We start from the raw sequence: 21926 nt of genomic DNA on the forward strand, positions 1-21926 counted from the left end.
GCTTATATTAATTTTTATCAGAGATTAGAATACCTAGCATTTCTAAGCAAATATGATACAAGGCAAAAAGACTTAGCAACATCCTATAACGTTTGAAAAATACTGTAGTACTTGTACTGAAGTGATAAGTGATTTAAATCGACAGCTTTGTGCCCACTTCCCACCCTGGAATACTAGATCTAGTGTACATTTGATTTGTGGAAGATTATGTTGCAGTTTCTAAATAAACATTTATTTATTACTACTCTCAGTAACAGGGTTTTTTGAGCGGAAGAAATAAGGAGGGAAGTGGGAAAATAAAAATTATATTACTGTATTGTAACTGTTAAGTGCTTACATCCCCCCACAATATTGTCTTGTACTGTATGATTTTTCAGCATTTAAGAAGCGGTTTTGTTCTTTATAGCTGAACCAATAACGTTTCCATCTGGAGGAGGCAAGTCATTTATTATGGGTTCTGATGATGTTTTGTTAAGTGTACTGGGCCTTGGAGACCTTGCAGACTTGACGGTAACAAATGATGCAGACTATAGTTATGATGTAAGTGCAGTTTTATTTTTAATTTTTTAATGATTTAATAGAAGGCTCCTTAATTTTTGGGAACACTTATAAAACAGAATTAATGTCAAGGTGCATGGAAAAGATAAGTTTAAGCGTGTCAATATGTTGATTTGAAGTGACTTTTTTATAACTATTCTCTTTGTGGTGTTTAAATTTTTCTTAGATATTGTGGTGGATTCGTTAGGAGTCTGGGATGATTGATTACCTTAAAATATTGGTTGATAAATATCTATCTTGAGTAGTCAACTCTCAATTACCTACTCAAATTAAGCCATATTTTGGTGTGAATATGAGAAAAGTAGAGAACCTGAATCACTTATTTGCCTTCAGGATACTTCTTAAAAAGCAAGTTTTATTTTTGAACTTTTATTTTTTTAAAGGATAATGTTAAAGTTAGCTTGCCATTTCCTGAATACTTAGTTCTACATTTGAAGGATGGGGAAGGACAGAGGTAGGATGGGAAGGAGAGTGTTAGAGGTGAAACTAGTCTTAGATTACATTTTTTATAAACAATAAACACTCAATTGAGAGTTAACTATACTTGGTTTGATTTTGTATTAATGCATTTGCAGTTTTTCAGCAAATTTTTTCTTTTTTAACAAATTCACCTTTTCTACATTTTACACTTACGTTAGCATGCTTTTGAGACATCAGCCTTGGTGGGCTGGATTGTTCTTATTTATTTTTAAAGTACATAAGGAACCAAATTCTAGTAAACTTTTGACTACTTTGGAAGAGGTTTCACAGCCTATCTTTACAGATGGAGAAATGAAGGTAAAAAGATTAACCTCTTATCAGTATCAACAATAATGAAAATGGGATGAAAATATTCTTAGACTTCTAGAAAGTAACTTGCTGCCATTAAAAAATTCACATGCTAATTTTCAATACGACAATTTACTCTTAATATTGTACCCTTGGATTTTTGGTAGTAATTTATGTAATTTTTATTGTTTTCATGTAAAGTATTGCCACATGGTACTTTTTGTTGTTGTTGTCACTCACATTTAATAGGACCATTAGGTTTAGCCTAATGATTAGGTAAATGAGATTAAGGGACCCCTCATTTCATCTATGTATCTGAAAGCTAGTGAAATTATTCTTCTTAGTTTTTATTAAATGATAAAGATTTATTATAAAGTTTTTAAGGTATATTAAATTTCTACTGGACATTTTAGCAAAGTTTTAAATATATGTTTTAAACAGACCAAACAAAGAAACAAAAATTCCACATGCCTATCAATTTATTACTTTTACCACTAAATATTGTGCTCTTTCTTTTTAGTTGCCTGCCAATAAAGATGCCTTTCGAAAGACATGGAACCCCAAGTATACACTACGTAGCCATTTTGATGGAGTGCGGGCATTAGCTTTTCATCCTGTAGAACCTGTGTTGGTTACTGCTTCTGAAGACCATACTCTGAAACTTTGGAACTTACAAAAAACAGTTCCTGCCAAAAAGTAAGTATTTTAATGTTAGCCTGTGTTTTTTCCCTTTCAAATTTGCTAATAATTATAAGTATTATTATTTTCTTTTTAAATGGGATCCAAACCGGGGCCCTCTGGCGTCCCAAGCCAGCTCTTAACCAACGTGCCACTCGGCCGGCCCAGTAATTATTATTCTTTATGGTCCCATTTCTTTTATGCACTCATTGATCTTAATTAATGACTCTTGAATATCAACCAGTGATGTATGATTGCTTAATTGCCTTCTCCTCCCCACCCTTTCCTCCTCTTTTAGGAGTGCCTCTTTAGATGTAGAGCCTATCTACACATTCAGGGCCCACATGTAAGTTTCATTGAATTAATACTTAATCAACAGCCATAGTTATTGTTAACTACTATTTATCAATCCTAAAACCTTGTGATTTTTAAATAATGTTTGTTTTGTATTAGGAAAGACAGTAGTTGAATGTTTTATTTGATTGATAATTGTATTAGTGAGAATATATGTTCAGATGTACATGTTTACCTTAAGCAGTTTTTAGATACCACATATGTTCAGAGGTTGGGAGATGCAGATGTAAATTTCTTCTTAGGCTTTATAAGTAATTTTTTCCCTCTTTTCCTATAATAGTGGTCCTGTTCTATCATTAGCTATTAGTTCTAATGGAGAACAGTGTTTTAGTGGTGGTATTGATGCAACCATCCAGTGGTGGAATATGCCTAGCCCTAATGTGGATCCATATGATACATATGGTAAGTAAAAGGTTCAGAATGTATTTTTTTAAGTGAATGGAGCTGATAAAAGTAAATACTTCAAGTATTACTATAAGGGTGTTTAAACATATAGTAATCTCATCATTTAGTTCCTCCATTTACTAGTAATTTGCTTTATTAAAGAGAAAAATTAAGAACTATGCCACGAATGTTTAAGCTGGCACTTTATGGTAATTTTATGGTGTCAAAAAATAAACTATATTAATTAAAGCATTAATTAACTTCAGTGTTAGTTATAAAAAAGAATAAAACTTAAGGAACAATCTTTTAAACTTTAAGAAATAGTTTATGTAGTTCAAAATACCCTTTTGAAGTATATAGTTCAGTAGTTTTTACTATATTACAGGATTTTGCAACCATTATCAATATCTAATTCAGAATATTTTCATCACCACTTTTTGACACAAGTAATTAAATATGTGATAGTAACATTTATTGAAATGGGGCCAGAAAGGTGTGAGAAGATATAAGATGGTGAGTTTGGTTTTTAGGCATGTTAAGAGCCAGCAATATCAAGTAGGTAAAATCAATATCAAGATGTAAGAATGCATAGTGTAACATGGAGAGTGTATTGTGTAGGGTAAGAAGAGAAGAGACTTTGACATTGGGAGAGTGTTAGAGCAAGAGAGCCAACAAAGGAAACTGAGAAAGGACTGGCCTTTGAGGTTGGAGGCAGTGCAGGAGAGTGTGGGCATGGAAATACACCCAAAGAAGAAACCATTCTGAAAGGAAGGAAGGAAAGAGTCTGCACTTTCAAATGCCACTGAGAGGTCTAATAATATGAGCATAGAAAGGTTCCTTTTTAAAAGTGACATATAGATTACCCAGATTTAGCCAGGCAGAACGAGGTTGGTTGCTAGGACTAAAACCAGAGGGTGAAGGGACCTCTGGGTAACCTTTCAAGGCATACTTCATGGATGAAAAGCAATGTGATGAGAAGGAAGAGGGGGAGATATCATCAAAGAAAGAAAAATATTACTAAGTTTTGGTAGGATAGAGTTCATCATTGGTGATTTTAGCAAGGGTTGTTTGGTGTGATGTTGGTATTAGAAACCGTATTAGAGTGATTTGGAGAATAAATGGGAGGTAAAAAGGCATCTTTACTTTAATGAAGGTTTTGTGTTTATGTTGAGAGATGCTGGAGCTTATTTGTTTGCTTGTGGATCCCAAGGAGGAGGAGAATTTGTGTACTAGGGAAACATGAAAGCAAGTTAGTGAGTTGAACAGAATCCAGAATACACCTAGTGGAATTAGTCTTTGATGGGAAAGAGGACAATTCCTCACTTGTATATGGAAGCGTAGAGAAGATGGCTTTAGACACTAGTAGATTTATAGATTGGGAGGCAGGAAGACCCAAAGGGCTTCTATTTCAATGCTGTATATTCTCAATGAAGTATGAGATAATCATTCACTAGGAAAGGAGGTTGGGAACTATGTGAATTGCAGAGATGATAAGAAATATCTATGAAAAGTGGGAGTTTACTAGAGAAACAGGATTGCAGGACAAAATGATGCAAGTGATAAATGGATAAATAAAATGTAGTATATCCATACAATGGAATATTATTCAAAAACTGAAAAAATGAAGTAGTGATACATGCTACACTATGGATGAACTGTGGAAACATTATGCTAAGTGAAAGAAGCCAGTCACAAAACGTCATTTGTATGAAATGACCAGAATAGGCAAATTTGTACAAACAATAGATTAGTGGTTGTCTTGGGCTGTGGAAAGGCAGGGAGGAAGACTTTAGGGGAAATGGTTAGTGAGTGATGAAAGTGTACTAAAGTTGGCATGGTCGTCATTATACAACTCTGTGAACATATTTAAAAACATTGAATTGTACATTTTAAATTGTTGAGTTGTGTAGTATGGGAATTATAGCTCTATAAGGCAGTTTTTNGTGTGTGTGTGTGTGTGTGTGTGTGTGTGTGTGTGTGTGTGTGTGTGTGTGTGTGTGTGTGTGTAAAAATAACCTGTAACTCCACAACTTAGAAGAGATGGCCATTGTATACACCTTAGTTTATCTTTATAGTTGGTATGTGTAGTCTTACACTAAATTATGTGGTAAGTTATCTCTATATACCAAAGCATTTCTTTTAACCTTCTTTTTGCTAATTTTTGTTTGTTTGTTTGTTTCTTCCCAGAGCCAAATGTTCTAGCTGGCACTTTAGTTGCTCATACAGATGCTGTCTGGGGTCTTGCTTATAGTGGCATAAAAAATCAATTACTGTCTTGTTCAGCAGATGGCACTGTTAGGCTTTGGAATCCACAAGAAAAATTGCCATGTATTTGCACTTACAATGGAGACAAGGGTAAGCAAAGTTTGCCTCTATTTAAAAAAAAAAAAAGGACAAAGCAACTGATTTACTATTTCTTTGCTGCTCCAAGAGATATATTGAAAGAATTTTATAAAGCTTGTCATTTTTTCACTTTGTCATTTTTTTTATATACAAGAAAGATGCTTTGCACATACAACCTGTAGCTCAGTGCTTTTTTTACCTTTTTCAGGACATGTCCTATTTAAAAAATAAAACTATATGTAAAAGTGGAGTAGAAAAATAAGGCTACTCACAGGGACATCATGTGACTCTCTGCTTGCTCAGGCAGCTTCCCACAGAGACTGCAGGGATCAGTCTCAAGCACACCTGTAAACCGTGTGTCAGTGCACTGGTTGAGAAGTCTAGCCATACTCATTGAAATAGCACCCTTAACTGGAAGTACAAACAGAGTTACATGCATGGTTTCAAATCTTTTCCTGTCAAAGAAGGCTTTAACCAATTTACCTTGTGGTGATATTTACATACATATATTTATATACTTGTATTAGTCTTATTTTCCAAATCAATTTTTAAAATCAGACCTTTTATTTTTATTAAAAAGTATGTTTTGTTTTAAAATATTTTAGATGAATAGTTTATATGCTTAACCCTCTGTCGGGCGCAACTGATCTCACAGATTCATTGCACACAGATTTTCAAATATCTAACAGTTACCTTAAATATTGTGACTCATCGCTTCCGTATCTTCCCCCTCTACCGTAACCTGTTACCAGTCGTGTTTGTGACTTAGTACAGTAAAGACGTATTTCATATTTGAAAATTTGTGTGCAGTGAATCTGTGAGATCAGTTATGCCCGACGGGGGGTTCATTTTGTTGTCTCTTGGATACCTTAGTGATTCTATAGTTTTTCAATTACCCAAGCTTTTGAGGTAAAAATTCATTTAAATATTTGTTTCTAGCGTCATTCAGGTAATTCATTGCTTGACTCCAGATTTCATATAGTTGTGCACTGATTTGGCCAGTTGAATGTATTATGTTAAAGAGAGAAGCTGCTGCTCAGGCCATTTTAGGATAGTACTGCATCAGTGGATCCCAGAATCCATGCTTCATTTTCACAGATCTGAAATTTTGACTTGTATTCGCTACTTGATAAGACTTATAGGTCTCAGACAGGTGAACAGTTTCCCAAGGCAATGATGTGAGAATGCTAATTTATCTTTTTACAATTTATCAATTTTTATCATTTTATAATTTATCGTAGGCAAGTGGACCAAAAGACTCATTCAGGATTTTTTTTTTCTCTTAGAAGAAAATGCATAGAACAAATAACTTTTGCACATGTCTGCTCTCACTTTAAGAACCCTCTAGCTATATTTTTCTTATTATGTTAAATAGAATGCTATAAAAACTTTAAATAATTAAGGGAAAGTTACCTATTATAGCTCACCATCTTAACACAAGTGCTTTCTTTTTCATTATTAACATTATTTCACAAATATTTTAATTCCTTTTTCTTACTAGAAACGCAGAGATTTCTAAAATGTTGTGTTTACACTGTATCTCTTTGGGCTTCTTTCAGAGCACGGAATACCTACATCAGTTGACTTTATAGGCTGTGATCCAGCTCATATGGTTACCTCTTTCAACACTGGTAGTACGGTAATTTACGATTTAGAAACATCACAGTCATTGGTGATATTTTCATCACAAATAGATTCTGGTAAGTTTCCAGGGTTTCTTTGAAACCTTAAAATGAATTATTACACAGTAGAGAGTGATCTTCTAATTTTCCTATTTTGGCTGTTTGAATTTTGGGCGGAAAAATAGCTTCAGTGTGTTGTAATTGTACTTATTTACATTATTTCTGCTATTTCCTCAATTATTCTTAAAAGCTTGGGTGGGTATATAGGGACAGAGGAGTGAGTAGAGAATGTAAAGGTGAAAACCAGGGAAACAATTTTAAATTTTTAATGGAAATACGAGGTCGGACAATTAAGTTTGCGAATGCATCCTAGAAAAAGTGCTACACACCTCATTGCTGAATATCACTATGGTCACCTTCGAAGTACCTCTCCTTGGGAATCTATGTACTGACACCAGCACCTAGTCCACCCTTCAAAGCAATTTCGGAACTCTTTTTCTGGAATGGCCATCAGAGCTATCGTCGTAGTACCCTTGATGTCCTGAATGTCATCCAAATGCCTTCCTTTCACTATTTCCTTTATCTTCGGGTAAAGAAACAAGTCATTGGGGCCAGATCAGGTAAGTAGGGAGGGTGTTCCAATACAGTTGTTTGTTTACTGGCTAAAAACTCCCTCACAGACAGTGCCATGTGAGCTGGTGCATTGTCATGATGCAAGAGCCATAAATTGTTGACAAAAAGTTCAGGTCGTCTAACTTTTATGCAGCCTTTTCAGCACTTCCAAATAGTCACTTGGTTAATTGTTTGTCCAGTTGGTACAAATTCATAATGAATAATCCCTCTGACATCAAAACACGGTTAGAAACATCCATTACAACAAGCTCTTGAACTTAATTGTCAGACCTCTTACATGTGCATGTAGAGAAAAAATAACATAATGAGCCTGAAGAACTCATCCAGCTCCAATAATATGTATAAATGGCCAATGTTATAAATGTAGGATGGGATGTGGTATATATGTTTTACAATTTGTTTAAGTAGAAATCCAATTAAGACCCATGTATTGTGATTGGCAATAAGTCTTTCAAGTATCTTCATCTGTAGGTTCCCCCTCCATCCCTTTTATTTCCCTTGCATTTGCATTTTTTAATTGAAGAAATTGAGTAGTTTGTCTCAATAGAATTTCCCAGAGTCTGGATTTTGCCAGTTGCATCCTTGAGGTATCATTTAATATGCTTTTTACTTCCTGTAAATTGGCTATAGCCCTAGAGGTTTATTCAAATTCAGGTTCAGTGTTTTTAATTGTCTTCATTTTAAAGTTTTCATAATTTTTTGCCAAGACCACTTCATAGTAATTTGTGACCTTTTATCAGAAGTAAATATTTTCTGGTTGTTTATCTTTTTCTTATCTTTTCAATCTTGATGATCATTACCTGGGTCTATTAATTCATTAACTGTTGAAAATGAGTTTTTAATCCTATCTTTACTTCTCCATTTATTAGCTAGAATATTTCTATAAAAAGGAACACCCTCATCAATGATTTGATTGCCTTAGAGTTAGAGATTATAAAGGGAAGGCATGATAAATTATTGATTCCCCCCCCCCCTTATTTACCAGTTTTCAGAATAATAATGAGGTGGTTCCTCAGCATCCTCCAAAGGTGACCAGTGAGTCTTTGGGTGTTGTTTGTTTTTATTATCATTATAATCTCTCTTGGAGATAAATGTATTTGGTGTGTTTCAATGCATTGCAGGTATTACCTTTATTGGTACTCAGATTATTTTGTCTTTGGCCAGTGGGAGTTTAATCAAGTTGGCTCTGGAGTTTTTTTGACATGACCCTGGTAGTCATTGTTAGTTTTCTTTCTGATATGACAAGAGTTCTAGGTTCATCTTTTTCATTTTGTGCCCCAGATCTGAAATCAGCCATTTCCCTAAGGACTGTGGTTTCTTTTAGTGGAAAATGACATTTGGAGACTACAGTCTAAGTGCTAGGCTATTGGGTTGGTCCTCATAGTTTTCATGGTTCTTCAATTGGTTATTGGTTAGGCTTTTTCAGTGGACAGAGCCACAAATGCACATTAAAAAAACACACAAAAAACTGATAAGTTCATACAAATACTTCCAATTCAAATTCAGATTTATCCCATTGATTTTATGTCTTTACCTCATTTTAACTATACCACAACTCCTGGTTTTCAGCAAGATCATCATAACCTCTCGTTTTATTTATCCCACAGTACACATGCAGTTGTCTCAGAATAATAATACCAAAACCACCACAATAGTTGGATTACTAATAATATTTAGTAATCTAAATATTATTTAGTAACTAATAGTACTTAGGGTATACTCATTCCACTAGGGATGGGCAATCTAAATATAAATTTTATGCTTTAAAGTCACTTGAAACATTTCATTTATTTGTGCTTATACCACCGATTGGATATGCAGTTAAGTTCATTTCTTTAATTTTACTTTTGATTGTTTTTTTAAAAATCAGTCTATAATTATGTAAAACATTTAAATGGTTCCATGATAAAAATCTCATACCAAATTATACTCAGAGTAGTATCTTCAACCCTAGTTCCTCTCTTGCTCTTACATAGGTAATTAGACACACACACACACACACACACACACACACACACACACACACACAGGGTTTTTTGGGAAATGTGTTTAAGTTCAGTTAAGAGTTCATGTATACATGTGGAATGATTGATTTACTTCAAGTCTAATAATGTTGAAATGTTTGCTTCTTCTCTGTTCTTCCTCATCTCTAATAAAAAATTAAGAGCTTGGTCTTTGGTTTTTAAGTCTTTTAACAATTCTAAACCACCTCTGTTGACAGTCTGCATTAAAATACTTATATTTTGTCCATATAATAGGACGTGATGGCTTAAACATTTATCTTTTAAGAAATTGTGTCACTGGAGAGCCCTAATTTTAGTTCCGTTTTTTTGTTTTATACGAAAGCTTTGATTTTTATTTTTTGTTAAGACTAAAAAAGTTAACATCTAGTTTCTAATTGAAGGTTTGAATTTTAGTGCATTATCTTGCTTTGTTTTTCAGATTTACAATCCAATAATCATATTAACAGAGTAGTGAGTCATCCCACACTTCCTGTTACAATAACTGCTCATGAAGATAGACACATCAAATTTTTTGACAATAAAACGGGTAAGTAGGTTGTCTTATTTTCTTTTCAGTCATATTCTGTAAATTTGAGGTGATCAAAAATTATGTTCTTTTAAAAATTATATTCTTTTATGTAAGATATATTGACTTCTTGACTTCAAAATTGCCAACTTAAATAATTTTAACTAACATTTTTGCTTTACTTAATGTTGCACACTCATGTTAACTTTTATCCTTAAGTATATATATAATACCTTGCCTACCTATTATTTCTTCATGTCCTTATTTAAATACAAATCCTTCCATTTGAAATTTTTTCCTTAATATTCTGTTGTGAGAGCAGAAGAGGTGTTTTTCTGGTGTTTGGCATTTCAAATATGTTCTTAAAATTATTTCTCAGTGGACAAAATTATATAATAGAAATTGGCTTACTGTTATCTTCCCAGTATTTCCAGGAAATTTACCAGTTATATAAAAGTAAAATCAAATTTTAATTTGGGTTGCCTCTGTTTCATCTGTTATTACCTAGAATACTGCATAAAATATTATGGGCTCTCTTTCAGGAAAGATCTGACAGAGGCTTCTTTGAGGAGAAGCTAAAACAGGGGTATTCAAAGACTTTCAAATAAGAAACTTAAATGTTAATTGCAATATTATTTCAGGGAAACATCAAGCAAGACAGCAAATCAGAACTATAGATTTCTCTTCGAAGGTTATATAGGACATGGTCATAATTTTTAGTCTTTAGAGTCTTACATAAATCCCTTTGTTCAGATAACACTTTTATGGACAGATTTGTTTTAATTCAGTAGAACACTTGAGAAGAGAATAAATATTCCCAGGTGTGTATTGCACAGGAAAGACGATTCATATTTGTGTGAATGTTCTCAATTTAGCACCTTATCAAATCAATTCTTTGAACATTTTTTATGAAGCCTAAAGATCTCCCTCAGCTACAAGAGCAGAGAGCTAATTTCCGTTATTTCTAAAAAGATTCCCTTTTAGTAATTATTGAGGATTTACATTTGTATGGGAAGGTTCAGGAATTTTAGTAGTTGTATTAAAAGCAAAAAGTGAGTGTTCTAGAACTATTTTACTGGCAGAAATCAAGAAAGTGGTAATAATATTTTACTTAATAACAAATAAAGAGTATGGCCTTTCAAATTATTTGTAAATGCTACCAATTTATTTTGTTATTTCTATTAACTAGTCTGGTACCTTATCTTTAGTGTGAAGATAACTAAAGCAGTAGGCTCCAAACAATGGAAAAATTCTTTCTAAATCAACCTCTTTCTCACTTTCACTCTCACACACAGACACACACAACATTGAGTTAAACTATAAATTGTGTTTGCATATATTGTTTTCAGAGAAATCTTTCTTTGAAAATTGGTGATTCATTTAAATGTGATAAACTAGAATATCCCCATAACTGGTATTTGCTGGTTAGCTAAATTATTATTAATAGAATATTATTCTATCAATTGAATTAGTAAATTTACTGAATTTTTTCATTTTAAACATTAGAGAAATCAGTACTATGAATGGGTTTAATGAATATTTAGATTTTAACAACAGAAATGTATTGAGCATTTTGTACTTTGTACTGTACTGGCTACTATTGTGCATAAGATGTAGGTTGTCTGCTTCCTGGGGACTTCCTTTTGTCATCTGCGGGAAATAGGATGTGTGTAGTGTGTGCATGCACTCATACGTACATGCAGGAAGAGGAGCCCTGCTAGATGAAGGAGTCTGCATAGAGTGAGGGTTTGAGCTTTGCCTTGAAGGAATGGTAAGATATATTTTCTAAGTGAGGAAGGTAGTAGAAATTTCAGGTCAGGGCCTGTTTTGTTCAGAGGCATGGTGGTAGGAGCTTGGGCTGACACAGAAGTTTTTAATAAACCAAGCCAAAGAAGTAAGTTTGGAGGAGGAAAACAATCTACCGAGGAGGACTTCTCAGAGCCAGACTAAGAATAATGATTTTGGTTTATGCTCTGCACTGTGAAACCCACTTAAAATATTTGAGCAGGGATTTGCAAAATTGGTTTAGAAAGATTATTGAAGTTGTACTATATGGGAGATCCTTGATTTTAAAGAATTTAAAATTTTCAATTTCTGTTTGTTTCAGAGAGGTCTTTGGGGTTCATGATTTTTAGAATTTTGGTGGAGGCACAAATTTTAGTTGCATGTACTGTGCCTACGAGACTTAGCTAGTGAGTGAGTCTAGGAGAAAAGGTGTACAGGTGAGGGACCTGGAAGACTTGGGGGAAGAGATCCTGGATCGGTTGTGAAGTCATTCATTCAGCAAAACTTACTGAGTATCTGCCATATTCTTAGCACAGTTCTCAGTGCTTGGTAAGAAAACAAGGCATGCCCTGTCCTCTTGTAGCTTAAAAACTAATGGCATATTACTTACTGCGAGACATTGTTCTATTTGATTTACATAATATTAACATTTGCTCTTCTAATAACTCTATAAGGTGTATATATAGTACTATTATTTTCATTTTACAGTTGAAATAAAAAGCTTAAAAGAAGTTAAGAAATTTGTACAGTGTTACACAAGAGAGAAAATGCAAAGGGTTGAGATTCAAACCCATGCAGTTTGCTTCTAGAGTCTATATGTTTTATATCAGCCTGTTTCTTCTCCATTTCATAGGGATCCACAATACTGATTACCTAAGTCAAAGGGCTTAAGGTGCCAGGGAGGGGACAACAGGTGACTGCATGCATCCTCTGCTTCTTCAGTTATAGGAGGAAAGAATTAATCTTGGTCGGGGAGGGGGGGGGAGGGTGACAGCGGAGACATGGGGCCAAAGTGAAATTGGTTAAATATGAGAAGTTACAAGTCAGTGTTGCTGAAGTAGAGGGTCTTAGTTCTTGGGAGGGGTCAGAAGCTCTGTGACTTCTGTGGTTACCAGTGGGAACCCAGCAACCAACTTGGTTCAGCATGCACCTCTCTGTACATGGTCCAATGAAGGCGGGGAGGAGCCTCCCACATTTTGAAGTAAGTATGTGGAGGAGAAGGGTTGACTCGAAATTGACTTAACATATCAGTGAGGATTAGTTTAGTGTACAAGCAGGAGAGTTGGGAGTTAAACTTGGAAAATTATAGCACCCTTAAAGAAATGGGTTGATCTGCTATTTGAATGAAAGCATTTTTTGGTGTAAGACATGTTAAATTTAGGACATACAGGATCATTCTCAGGAGGGAATTCAGAACTAGATTTGTGAATTACGAGTTACCATCATAGATGTGACATTTTTTAGGGAAGCTAATGATGTTGTTACTTAACCCCTGATGTTTTAAGATTATTATTCTGGAGGCCAACCATTTCATACTCTGGGTTTTTTACATTTTTAAATAAGAATTCTGAGATAAATGGATTCTAGAACTAATAGATCAATATGTTGGAATAAACAATTAAAGATAGTATGTTGCATGATTTTTCTGTTCCTCAAGGAAAGCAGAGAAGAATCTCTAAAATTATTCTGTTAATCAGACAAATGTGGTTTGAAATGATGAGAAACTTTAATTTTGTCCTCAACTGGTAAGTGTTAGTATGGCGAGAAATTGCTAGGACTTTTTATGGTTTTGGGAGAAACTTTTTACACACTTGGTTATGTTGTGGTTTTGTAGTCAGGTCAACAGCTCTAGCCCCATAGCAAATAAAAAAAGTAGGTCTAGTTGATGTTCCAGTGTGGAATGTCATCCGGGCACCAGAAGCATGGCAAATGAATATAACTGGAATTCTGGAGAAGGCCTCCATCTCCGATTAGGGGTGGCCCAGGCATTTGAGTAATAAAGACTCATTGCTGAATAAAAGGGGAGGACATTTTAAAGTATTAGTATTTCCTATTTTATTCCCTTCTGAGATAAATCAATTTATGATATTGCTTCCTCTTCAGCAAAAGCGTATATTGCCAGTGCAGAGGCTGATGCCCTTGCCCCAAAGTATTTGTGTAACACAACTTTGTGTTCACAACTTGTTTTTTAATTTTTACTTGGCCTTGAATCCCATTTGCTTGTCAAATCTTCAGTGAAGGTATTCATTGTTACATTTTCCAGAATAGTGTTTTTGTTACTATGTGGGGAAATTCAGAATAATTTCCCTAATATACTCCCACCTCCTCCCCTTTCTTGTTTCTAATATAAAAAATGATTGGCATTTCAAAGGATAAATCAATTTGATAATACTAAAATCTTTAGGTAGGAATATAGTCTAGATTTATCATCAACCCTGTCTATAAAATAATCTTTACATCTCTTAATGAGATTCTATTTTCATTTTAATTCCAGTTTACATGATCTTAAGCTTTTGATGCAACCCTATAGTCATTTATGTTTTCCCTTGTCAAATACTGTCAAATTCATGTCACACAGATGTCCTTTTAAAAAGTAACTGGGAAAGTTCTGCATTAGAATTAAAATTCTCTTTAAAATTTTATTAGGGTGGATGAACCTTGCAAACATACTAAGTGACACAAAAAGCCACATGTTGTATGATTTTATTTGTATGAAGCATCCAGAAAAGGCCAATTCATAGAGAAAGCAGATTAGTGACTACTTAGGGACTTGGGCGACAGGAGAAAAGAGGAGTAACTGCTTAGTGGGTTTGGGTTTCCTTTTGTGGTCATGAAAATGTTCTCAGCTAGTTAACGGTGATGGTTGCACATCAGTGAATGTTCTGAAAGCCGTTGAATTGTACCCTCTAAAATGGTTAGAATGGTAACTTTTGTTAGGTATATTTTATCACAATAAGAAAATTTGCTATAGTTATTGTCTCTTATGTTGATGCTGTTTTTTAGTTTCAGATCTCTCAGGTTAGTAGCTGTTTGCCAGAACTTAACTTTCTCTGTTATGTTTTATTTAGGTAAAATGATCCATTCTATGGTAGCTCATTTGGATGCTGTTACAAGCCTAGCAGTAGATCCTAATGGAATCTATTTGATGTCTGGAAGTAAGTCTGAACTTCCTGTACTGCCCACAAACTTTATAAGAGAATTGTTACTCAGTAACAATTTATTTATTCTTTTGCAGGCCATGACTGTTCTATTAGATTGTGGAATTTGGACAGCAAGACATGTGTGCAAGAAATAACAGCACATAGGAAGAAATTAGATGAATCAATTTATGATGTTGCTTTCCATCCATCAAAAGCATATATTGCCAGTGCAGGGGCTGATGCTCTTGCCAAAGTATTTGTGTGAATCAACAGAAGCTTGCATCATAACTACAGATTAGCTTGGACAGAAAGAGGGTCTGCATCACTGCCATCAAAAAAGGTTACTGATATGACACTACATGTGATCTGCCTGGTGAAGGCTATGTAGGGCAGGCATCAATTGGTGGAAATCACATCTTAATGTCAGGCTCATTAATTTAATTGTAATTACTGTATTTTGTGGGACAGAATAAAAGGACTCCAGTATTTGTGGCCTATACTGGATATGAACTGAGCGTATTTCTGTTTTTTTTAGGTCTTTAAACCAATGTGGAGTCTGATCTTGCAAAAGGACTTTTATTTTGGACTCTGTGTGCTGCCTTAGGGTTAGGAATGTGGTGCTCTTGTTGGGGGGAAGTGAGCTCCAAGAGTAGTTTTTTCATCTCTTAGTGATCTTCTGTTTATCAGTTGAATGCCACAGATTCCCTTTTAAACTTATTTTGCTTTAAAAAAAAAAAAAGAAGAAAATTTAACTTAAAATATTTTAGCATTAGTTGCACAAAATGTTTGGATAAAATTCTAGTTTTTATAAGTCTTTTTATATATTAGCCTGTCACAACAGTGCTCAAGATTGTATTGAAGTTTTCTGCATTATACAACCCTAAAACACAGAGATCTCACTGACCCGCTGCTGTGTAACCACACTCTTTCCTTCTTTTGCCTAATACAGCTCAGCTAAGTAAGTCCTCCATAAGATGCTAAATCACCTTCATCACATAATTGTCTTCATAAACCGGGGACTATTAAGTGTATTAAAATGAAAACAGTGGGGTTTAGTACTCCAAATGAACTCTTAAAAAAATTTTAAAAAACTAATCTTGGCATTCTATCACTATGTGATATTTTGTACATCTTACTGTATTTACAAGTTTATTTATCAAGGATTATCCATCTTGCTAATAGCCTATTATTTATTTCACTTTTTGTTGGTCTTTTTATCCTTTTATTAATGTGTTAAAGAAACCTGTATATCTATTTTGGAACCATTGATTAGTCTAAAATAGACTAAAAATGGAATATTTTATAGTTTAAGTTACATACCAAGGTGATTCCCCCCCCAGATACATATCTTGGTTTACCATGATTCCAAACAAAACTATCTTGTTTAAAAATATTTGGAGTAAATTTTTATTTACATTACAAATAGGATACAAAAATAGTTGAATCAGGATACAGAAATCTGCTGTGTTTGGACTAGTTATCCCTGTTTTTTTTTTTTTTTCAGATGTGCTTAATTTTATGGTGTAACTAAAGATTTTGTTTGTGTAATGCATGATTAAGACAATAAAATATTTTTTCTAGTCTTCCAAAAAACTTTTCTGATCAGTTTGCGAGTTTTGATGAGTTTTGTAAGGTTTTTGTTTTACAAACTATGAATCAGCAAATTTTTAAGATTGTACCACATAGCAAACATACAGCTGTTGCAAAATAATGTATATAAAATGCATATAATAAATATTAAATTGTGTACCTGTATGTTACTGTTGGCTACATTATTTTGTGTTAAATAATAAAGTGCAATACTTCACTCTCCATCATTAAACTAGGAAATGATGATTTCTCAGTGAGTCCTTCATTTTTATGCTGTTCTTTTAAACTTTGTACTGCTTATTGATATTCTAATAAGATTAGAATAATTTAACACTATTCAGAATGCTTTTCTAAGTATTTCATTGTATTTAGGGATTAAAAAAAATTGTTGAAATAAATTTGTTAAATAATTCAAAATAACCCAAAAAACCCCAGAGATGCAATTTTAAATAATTTCTTTAAACATCCTATTACTTTATTAAATATGAATTTCAGTTAGTAGTGTTGTCATTCTTATTTAGCCATACATGTTTCCACAAAAAAGTTCAACAGAGGGTAAACTGCATTCATTAAAAGTTATTCTTAAAAATAATGTTAAGTATTAATATCTCAACTTTTTCCTTCACCAAAGTAGTATCATCCTTTTTCTTTGAAGGGAATTGCAAATGGAATTAGAAGGTAACATAAGAAAACTTGTGGCAAAATTTTGTTTCAATGCCTACTGCAAAAAATAATTACGTGTGTGTGTACATTGAGAAATTTTGTCATCTAGCATAAAAATCCAAGTGGCAGTTTGTCATTTCTGATGAAACACTGAAACTTTTAAAGAAATTTTCTTAAAATATTTTTTTGTTTTCTGAACTGAAGATTCAACTTAATGAACAAATTAAAGGGGCACCCCGGTCTTTCTCTCTCTTTTAGTAATTTAAGAACAAGTTTTTCCAAAGCTATTAGTATTTCTGGCAGCTGTTTTAAACCAATGCATTACTATCTAACTGAAATGTGATTATTATCATGGCAATGCATGCATAAAACATTCACCTCTTTTGGAATGTATCAAAACAAATGAATAAAAATTAGTATATATGTTTATTTTTTCTCTTTACCTACTTTGGTTGTTTTTTTGCTGCAATATTAAACATTTGGAAAAAGACTAAAAGGATACAACAAGAATGTTTTCATTGTGTGTTTTCATTTGAGATTTATGAGATTATTTGACTATTAAGTGGTACTTTAAACAAAGTTTAAGAATATTTTTATATACAAACTTTAATATGTTGACTTTCTCAATAATCATATTCTGCCTTTTTCATATTTTAGTTATTCATGTACTTTTCTCATTTCAAAGTTATGCACCAAAGACCAGCGACTCACTTAATGCATTAAAAGTTACAAATGAGCTAGTATATTTGAAATTTAGGCATGCCTACAAAAGTTGGATTGTAATACATCTTTTTAAAAATCCTTTTACTCCTTTTTATTTGTTAACTCGATCTTGTGTTTACTTACAAATAATAGTAACTTAATAAAGGGCTCATTACTGCTATCACTTTTTAAGTCAAAGTAATAGCTTCCCTGGTTACCTCAGATGCCTCAAAACTTTTGTCTTTTATAGAATTAAAGAAAAAGCATTTTTCAAAGGGCTACTGATTAGAGGCTGGGTTTTCACTAAAGTTTAAATTTTTAAGGAGTGGTACTCTCAGCTGAGAATTTGTGGTCTATTGGAAAATCATGTTGAACCCATTTTAGTTGTTTAATTATATGAAAATTGTTACATGAATTCATCATACTTGCCACTTTTTATTGGGATTATTGTCTTCTCATACTCCCATTTTATCAAATTTTTATCTAGTGTCAACGGCAATATCAGTTATGCCTTTCCAATACATAGTCCTTTCATTCCTTTTACACAAACTAAAATTGTCAGACTCATATCCAACTAGTATCCAACCAGTTACCCTTTTCAGGTCAACTGGTTGTGAACCATTCAGATAGGATCAGTGAGTTTGTGATGGGAGCTAGGACCTGTCCTCTCCCTCATGCACCTGCACACCCTATCTTTAGAGAAGAGAGGATGGCATGACAGAGCAACTCTACCTGAGGGGAGAGTTCTTGGTGCGGTAATGATAATTACATTAATAGAATTCTGATCAACTTAGGAATCAACTTCATAAGCATGTTAACTAAAAATAATGTTAATTATAAAACGTTTTTGTTGAACCAAGTAACCAGAAGCATTTATTTAACCTGGTAGTGGCTGTATAATGCCTAAAACAGCAGGCATTCAATAAATAATTGAATGAAAGAAAAAATATACTTAGTCTTGCATGATTTTAAGGAAAAAAGCAGATTGGTCCTTCTGCATGAATTAGTGAATGTAGAATTTTTACCATGCCTGAGGGGAGAGACACTTGGAAAAATAAAAGGCAGCTTAGAATAGTAATCACTAGTTTTATTGCTTAGTCAAAAACTTTTTTCCTGCAGCTCTGCTATTTGAATATGTGCTTTTCTTTAAATGTTTATAAATGGTAAGTAAAAATTTACCAACTTTTTTTTTTTTTTAGTATATGGATGACTTAGAGTGCAAGTCAAATACCAGGGGTGCCAAAAAAAATGTACAAGTGGACATTTTGGTCAACGTTGCTCAAGCAGCAGTAATTTGCCGTAATCAGAAGTGTCTGCACACTGATGGCAACCACTTGGAGCACCTCTTGCAATTGCAGAAGTCAAACGTGACTTGTATTCCTTTTGTTATTGGTAATATTGAGTATTACAATTTTAATACAGTTTTCCTTTCTTAAAATGTTTATACATTTTTTGGCACCCTCTGTATATCTACACATAAAGGGATATAAATAGAAAAATGCCAGACAGTTCTGTCTTGTTCAGTGTGATATTTCAGTTGTACACTACAAAATCATACCTAATTCCCTTCCATATCCATAATTATAACTTTAGTATACTAAATATCTATTGTTGATTGGTTTTAAGACAACATCTAGGGTCAAGATATTTATATTTGAACTAAAAGCTGTTTTCTATTTCATTTTCCTTATAGTACAGAATGATTAGAGAAGGAATGTTGCTTTTGGTCTAAATATCCGATTTTATTGAGCTATGCAATTTGCATATATATACATTTAATATGCATGTTACAATAGAACTCTTTAAGATTTCAATCCACAATATATCCTTTTTCCTGAGTTTCTAAGGGTCATGATTATGAAGCCTTAGCATAGTGTTTTGAACAGTTAAGTCTAAATTGTAATTAGAAGGTAGTAGCTTTAAAGGTAGTAGCATGTTTATTTGCTTACAGCTGTTGGCATCTTTAATAGTTTTGTATCAGATCCTAATATGCTCTATAGGATTTCAGTATTAGAATATAACATACATTATATTCCCTTGCACGTTTTCTTTCAGTTGTCAGAATGTCACCATTATTGCTGGGACTCCAAGAAATCTCTACAAATGCCTCTGATGACATCAGAAACAATTGGTTCTAATCCTGTGAATTCTCTTGTGAAGAAAGCATGTGCCTCCTTTGGCTTAGAGGCCATATCTTTCAGGTCATCCAGAGGTGCCCAAGCCACACCAACGGAGAAGATGGTGATACCTACAATGGAAATATTTTTAAGTGAATTAAAACCAAGTTCCAGCTTACATATAAAATTACGTGTATATATTTTTCATACATTGGTACATAGTTGCAGAAAGAACTGCCTAGTAATGTCTGAACTAAATCTCCTGTACCAAATTGTTGGGTAGGTTTTAACAGTTATTGTGATGATAATGGTTATACAGTTTGGTCAAAACCAAAGCTTTGCCACCAGTGTAGCTTACCATGTTAACAAATCATATGATCACTGACAAAAAAATACTTTGATAAAGTTCCATACCCATTCATGATCTAACACTGTCAGAAATAAAAAGAAACTTGATCTGATTAAAAAAAAACCCTGCAGACATATTTAATGAAATGGTCAATACTGCCAATCTGTATTGTATTATACTGTATAAAAATTACTGTGTTATACTGGAGTCATACACCATTACAATAGAAGAAGAAAGAACGGCACAAAAGATGGGATACATAAATCGTGAAAGTTTTCTAAGGCTGCTGCACTGTCTGGGAGAGGGGTGACTACCCTGAATAGTAACTTCCATTTCAGTCTTTATATGTTATATAAGCAAACTGACCAGTATCAGAAATTGTCAGCCTTGACCCCAAAGGCAAAAATCTGGTGATAAAAACAGCCAAAGAGAAACAGCTATGAAGCTGGAATTGTCTCGGTTACACTGAGGCATTTCATCTGCCTTCCCTTGAGCTACCAGAGAAGGCTTTTAACTCTGACACGTATTGTTCAGGGTGGTATTACATTAGTTTGATTCACTTCAGTCCCAATTGTAAAAGTAGTGGTTTAGCAGATGCTTTGTGTAGACTACAATCAATCTACTGGGTGAAATGCCCCATAACATTTTGAGTTTCTGAAACAGCTACACCCATCCACGTCTTCATCCCCCTTCTAGTGGGATTTGATACCGAGTTGTGAATGCTTCAGATATAAATGAAGCAGGTATAGATGGTGTAAAAGCTACTTGAAACAATTATGACCACCAGCCAATCCCTCTCCCAGGCTAAAGAGAAAAGGTCAAGAACTTCCCTCCCCCTTAGTTTTCTTAATTCTGCCTTCAAGCCCAGGTTGTTTAGCTCACACCCAGTATATAATTGCATTTTGAAAACTATGTATGTATAGTTATACCTAGCCCTGAAGCCTACTCTGTTTCCTGGTTTTGTTAACTTTTACTTCACTATCACTAAAGGTAATTTTCATGAAAAGAGCGTGACCCAACCTCCTGAAGTTCAGTTAATCATGTACAAAAATATATTTGGATTAATTCATTTTATTTAGCCTGAATCCAATCCTGTTAATGATAACTGAATTCAGGGGTATGATAGCAAACGGGTCTTCAACATAGGTTGGTTGCTGACGTTTAAAATAAGCCAAATGTACAAAAATAAGCCAATGTATCATTTAAATTGCAAGTATCAGTTCTCCTACTTAAAAACAATATTTAGAAAAGTATATAAGTGCATTAGCAGAGGTGCTAATATACAAAAGGAAAAAGGTTAAGTCCTTAGGAAATCTGGAAAAGAAAGTGCAGAAGAGTGTATAAAAATGGAAGGCTGGGGCTGGCCGAGTGGCATTGGTTAAGAGCTGCTTGGGATGCCGGCTTTGAGCAGCAGGGCCTGGTTTAGATCCCACATGAGGGCCAGTGACACTGCCCTCTAAGCTAAGATGGTGAACAACAGCTCAACCTGGAGCTAGGCTGCCCTGAGTTGGCGGCAGCGTAGGCTCCAGTGGGGCTGTAATGGGCTGCCATATGCTACCGTGAGTGGCTGGCAGCCGGCGTGAGCGGCCATCCAGTGGCCGGCAACCGATCTGCCTCAGCCGGGAAGAGCACAATGATAATACCAACATGGGCCAGTGAAGCGACGTCCTCCACAACTAGACTGAAGAACAAAAGGACAGCAACTTGTCTG

General features: G+C 34.1%; 2 protein-coding genes across 5 annotated transcripts in view; one reads left to right on the forward strand and one right to left on the reverse strand.

Annotated features, from left to right (window-relative positions):
* The window catches only part of STRN3 (striatin 3), a 107140-nt gene extending 90506 nt beyond the window's left edge, over positions 1–16634 (forward strand). For all 4 annotated transcript variants that reach the window (XM_019654279.1, XM_019654281.1, XM_019654280.1 and 1 more), the window contains 9 exons: positions 407–540; positions 1847–2022; positions 2303–2350; positions 2639–2760; positions 4930–5097; positions 6645–6785; positions 9783–9890; positions 14723–14809; positions 14890–16634. In XM_019654279.1, coding sequence (XP_019509824.1) covers positions 407–540; positions 1847–2022; positions 2303–2350; positions 2639–2760; positions 4930–5097; positions 6645–6785; positions 9783–9890; positions 14723–14809; positions 14890–15059 — 1154 coding nt within the window. In that variant the 3' untranslated portion in view covers positions 15060–16634. The remainder of the gene's footprint in view (positions 1–406; positions 541–1846; positions 2023–2302; positions 2351–2638; positions 2761–4929; positions 5098–6644; positions 6786–9782; positions 9891–14722; positions 14810–14889) is intronic.
* Positions 16635–19466: 2832 nt separating this feature from the next.
* COCH (cochlin) overlaps positions 19467–21926 on the reverse strand; it is a 20809-nt gene continuing 18349 nt past the window's right edge. The window contains exon 7 of the mRNA XM_019654272.1: positions 19467–19997. Coding sequence (XP_019509817.1) covers positions 19822–19997 — 176 coding nt within the window. The 3' untranslated portion in view covers positions 19467–19821. The remainder of the gene's footprint in view (positions 19998–21926) is intronic.

Source organism: Hipposideros armiger, unplaced genomic scaffold (assembly GCF_001890085.2).
Source record: "Hipposideros armiger isolate ML-2016 unplaced genomic scaffold, ASM189008v1 scaffold_218, whole genome shotgun sequence".
NCBI classification, from domain to species: Eukaryota; Metazoa; Chordata; class Mammalia; order Chiroptera; family Hipposideridae; genus Hipposideros; species Hipposideros armiger.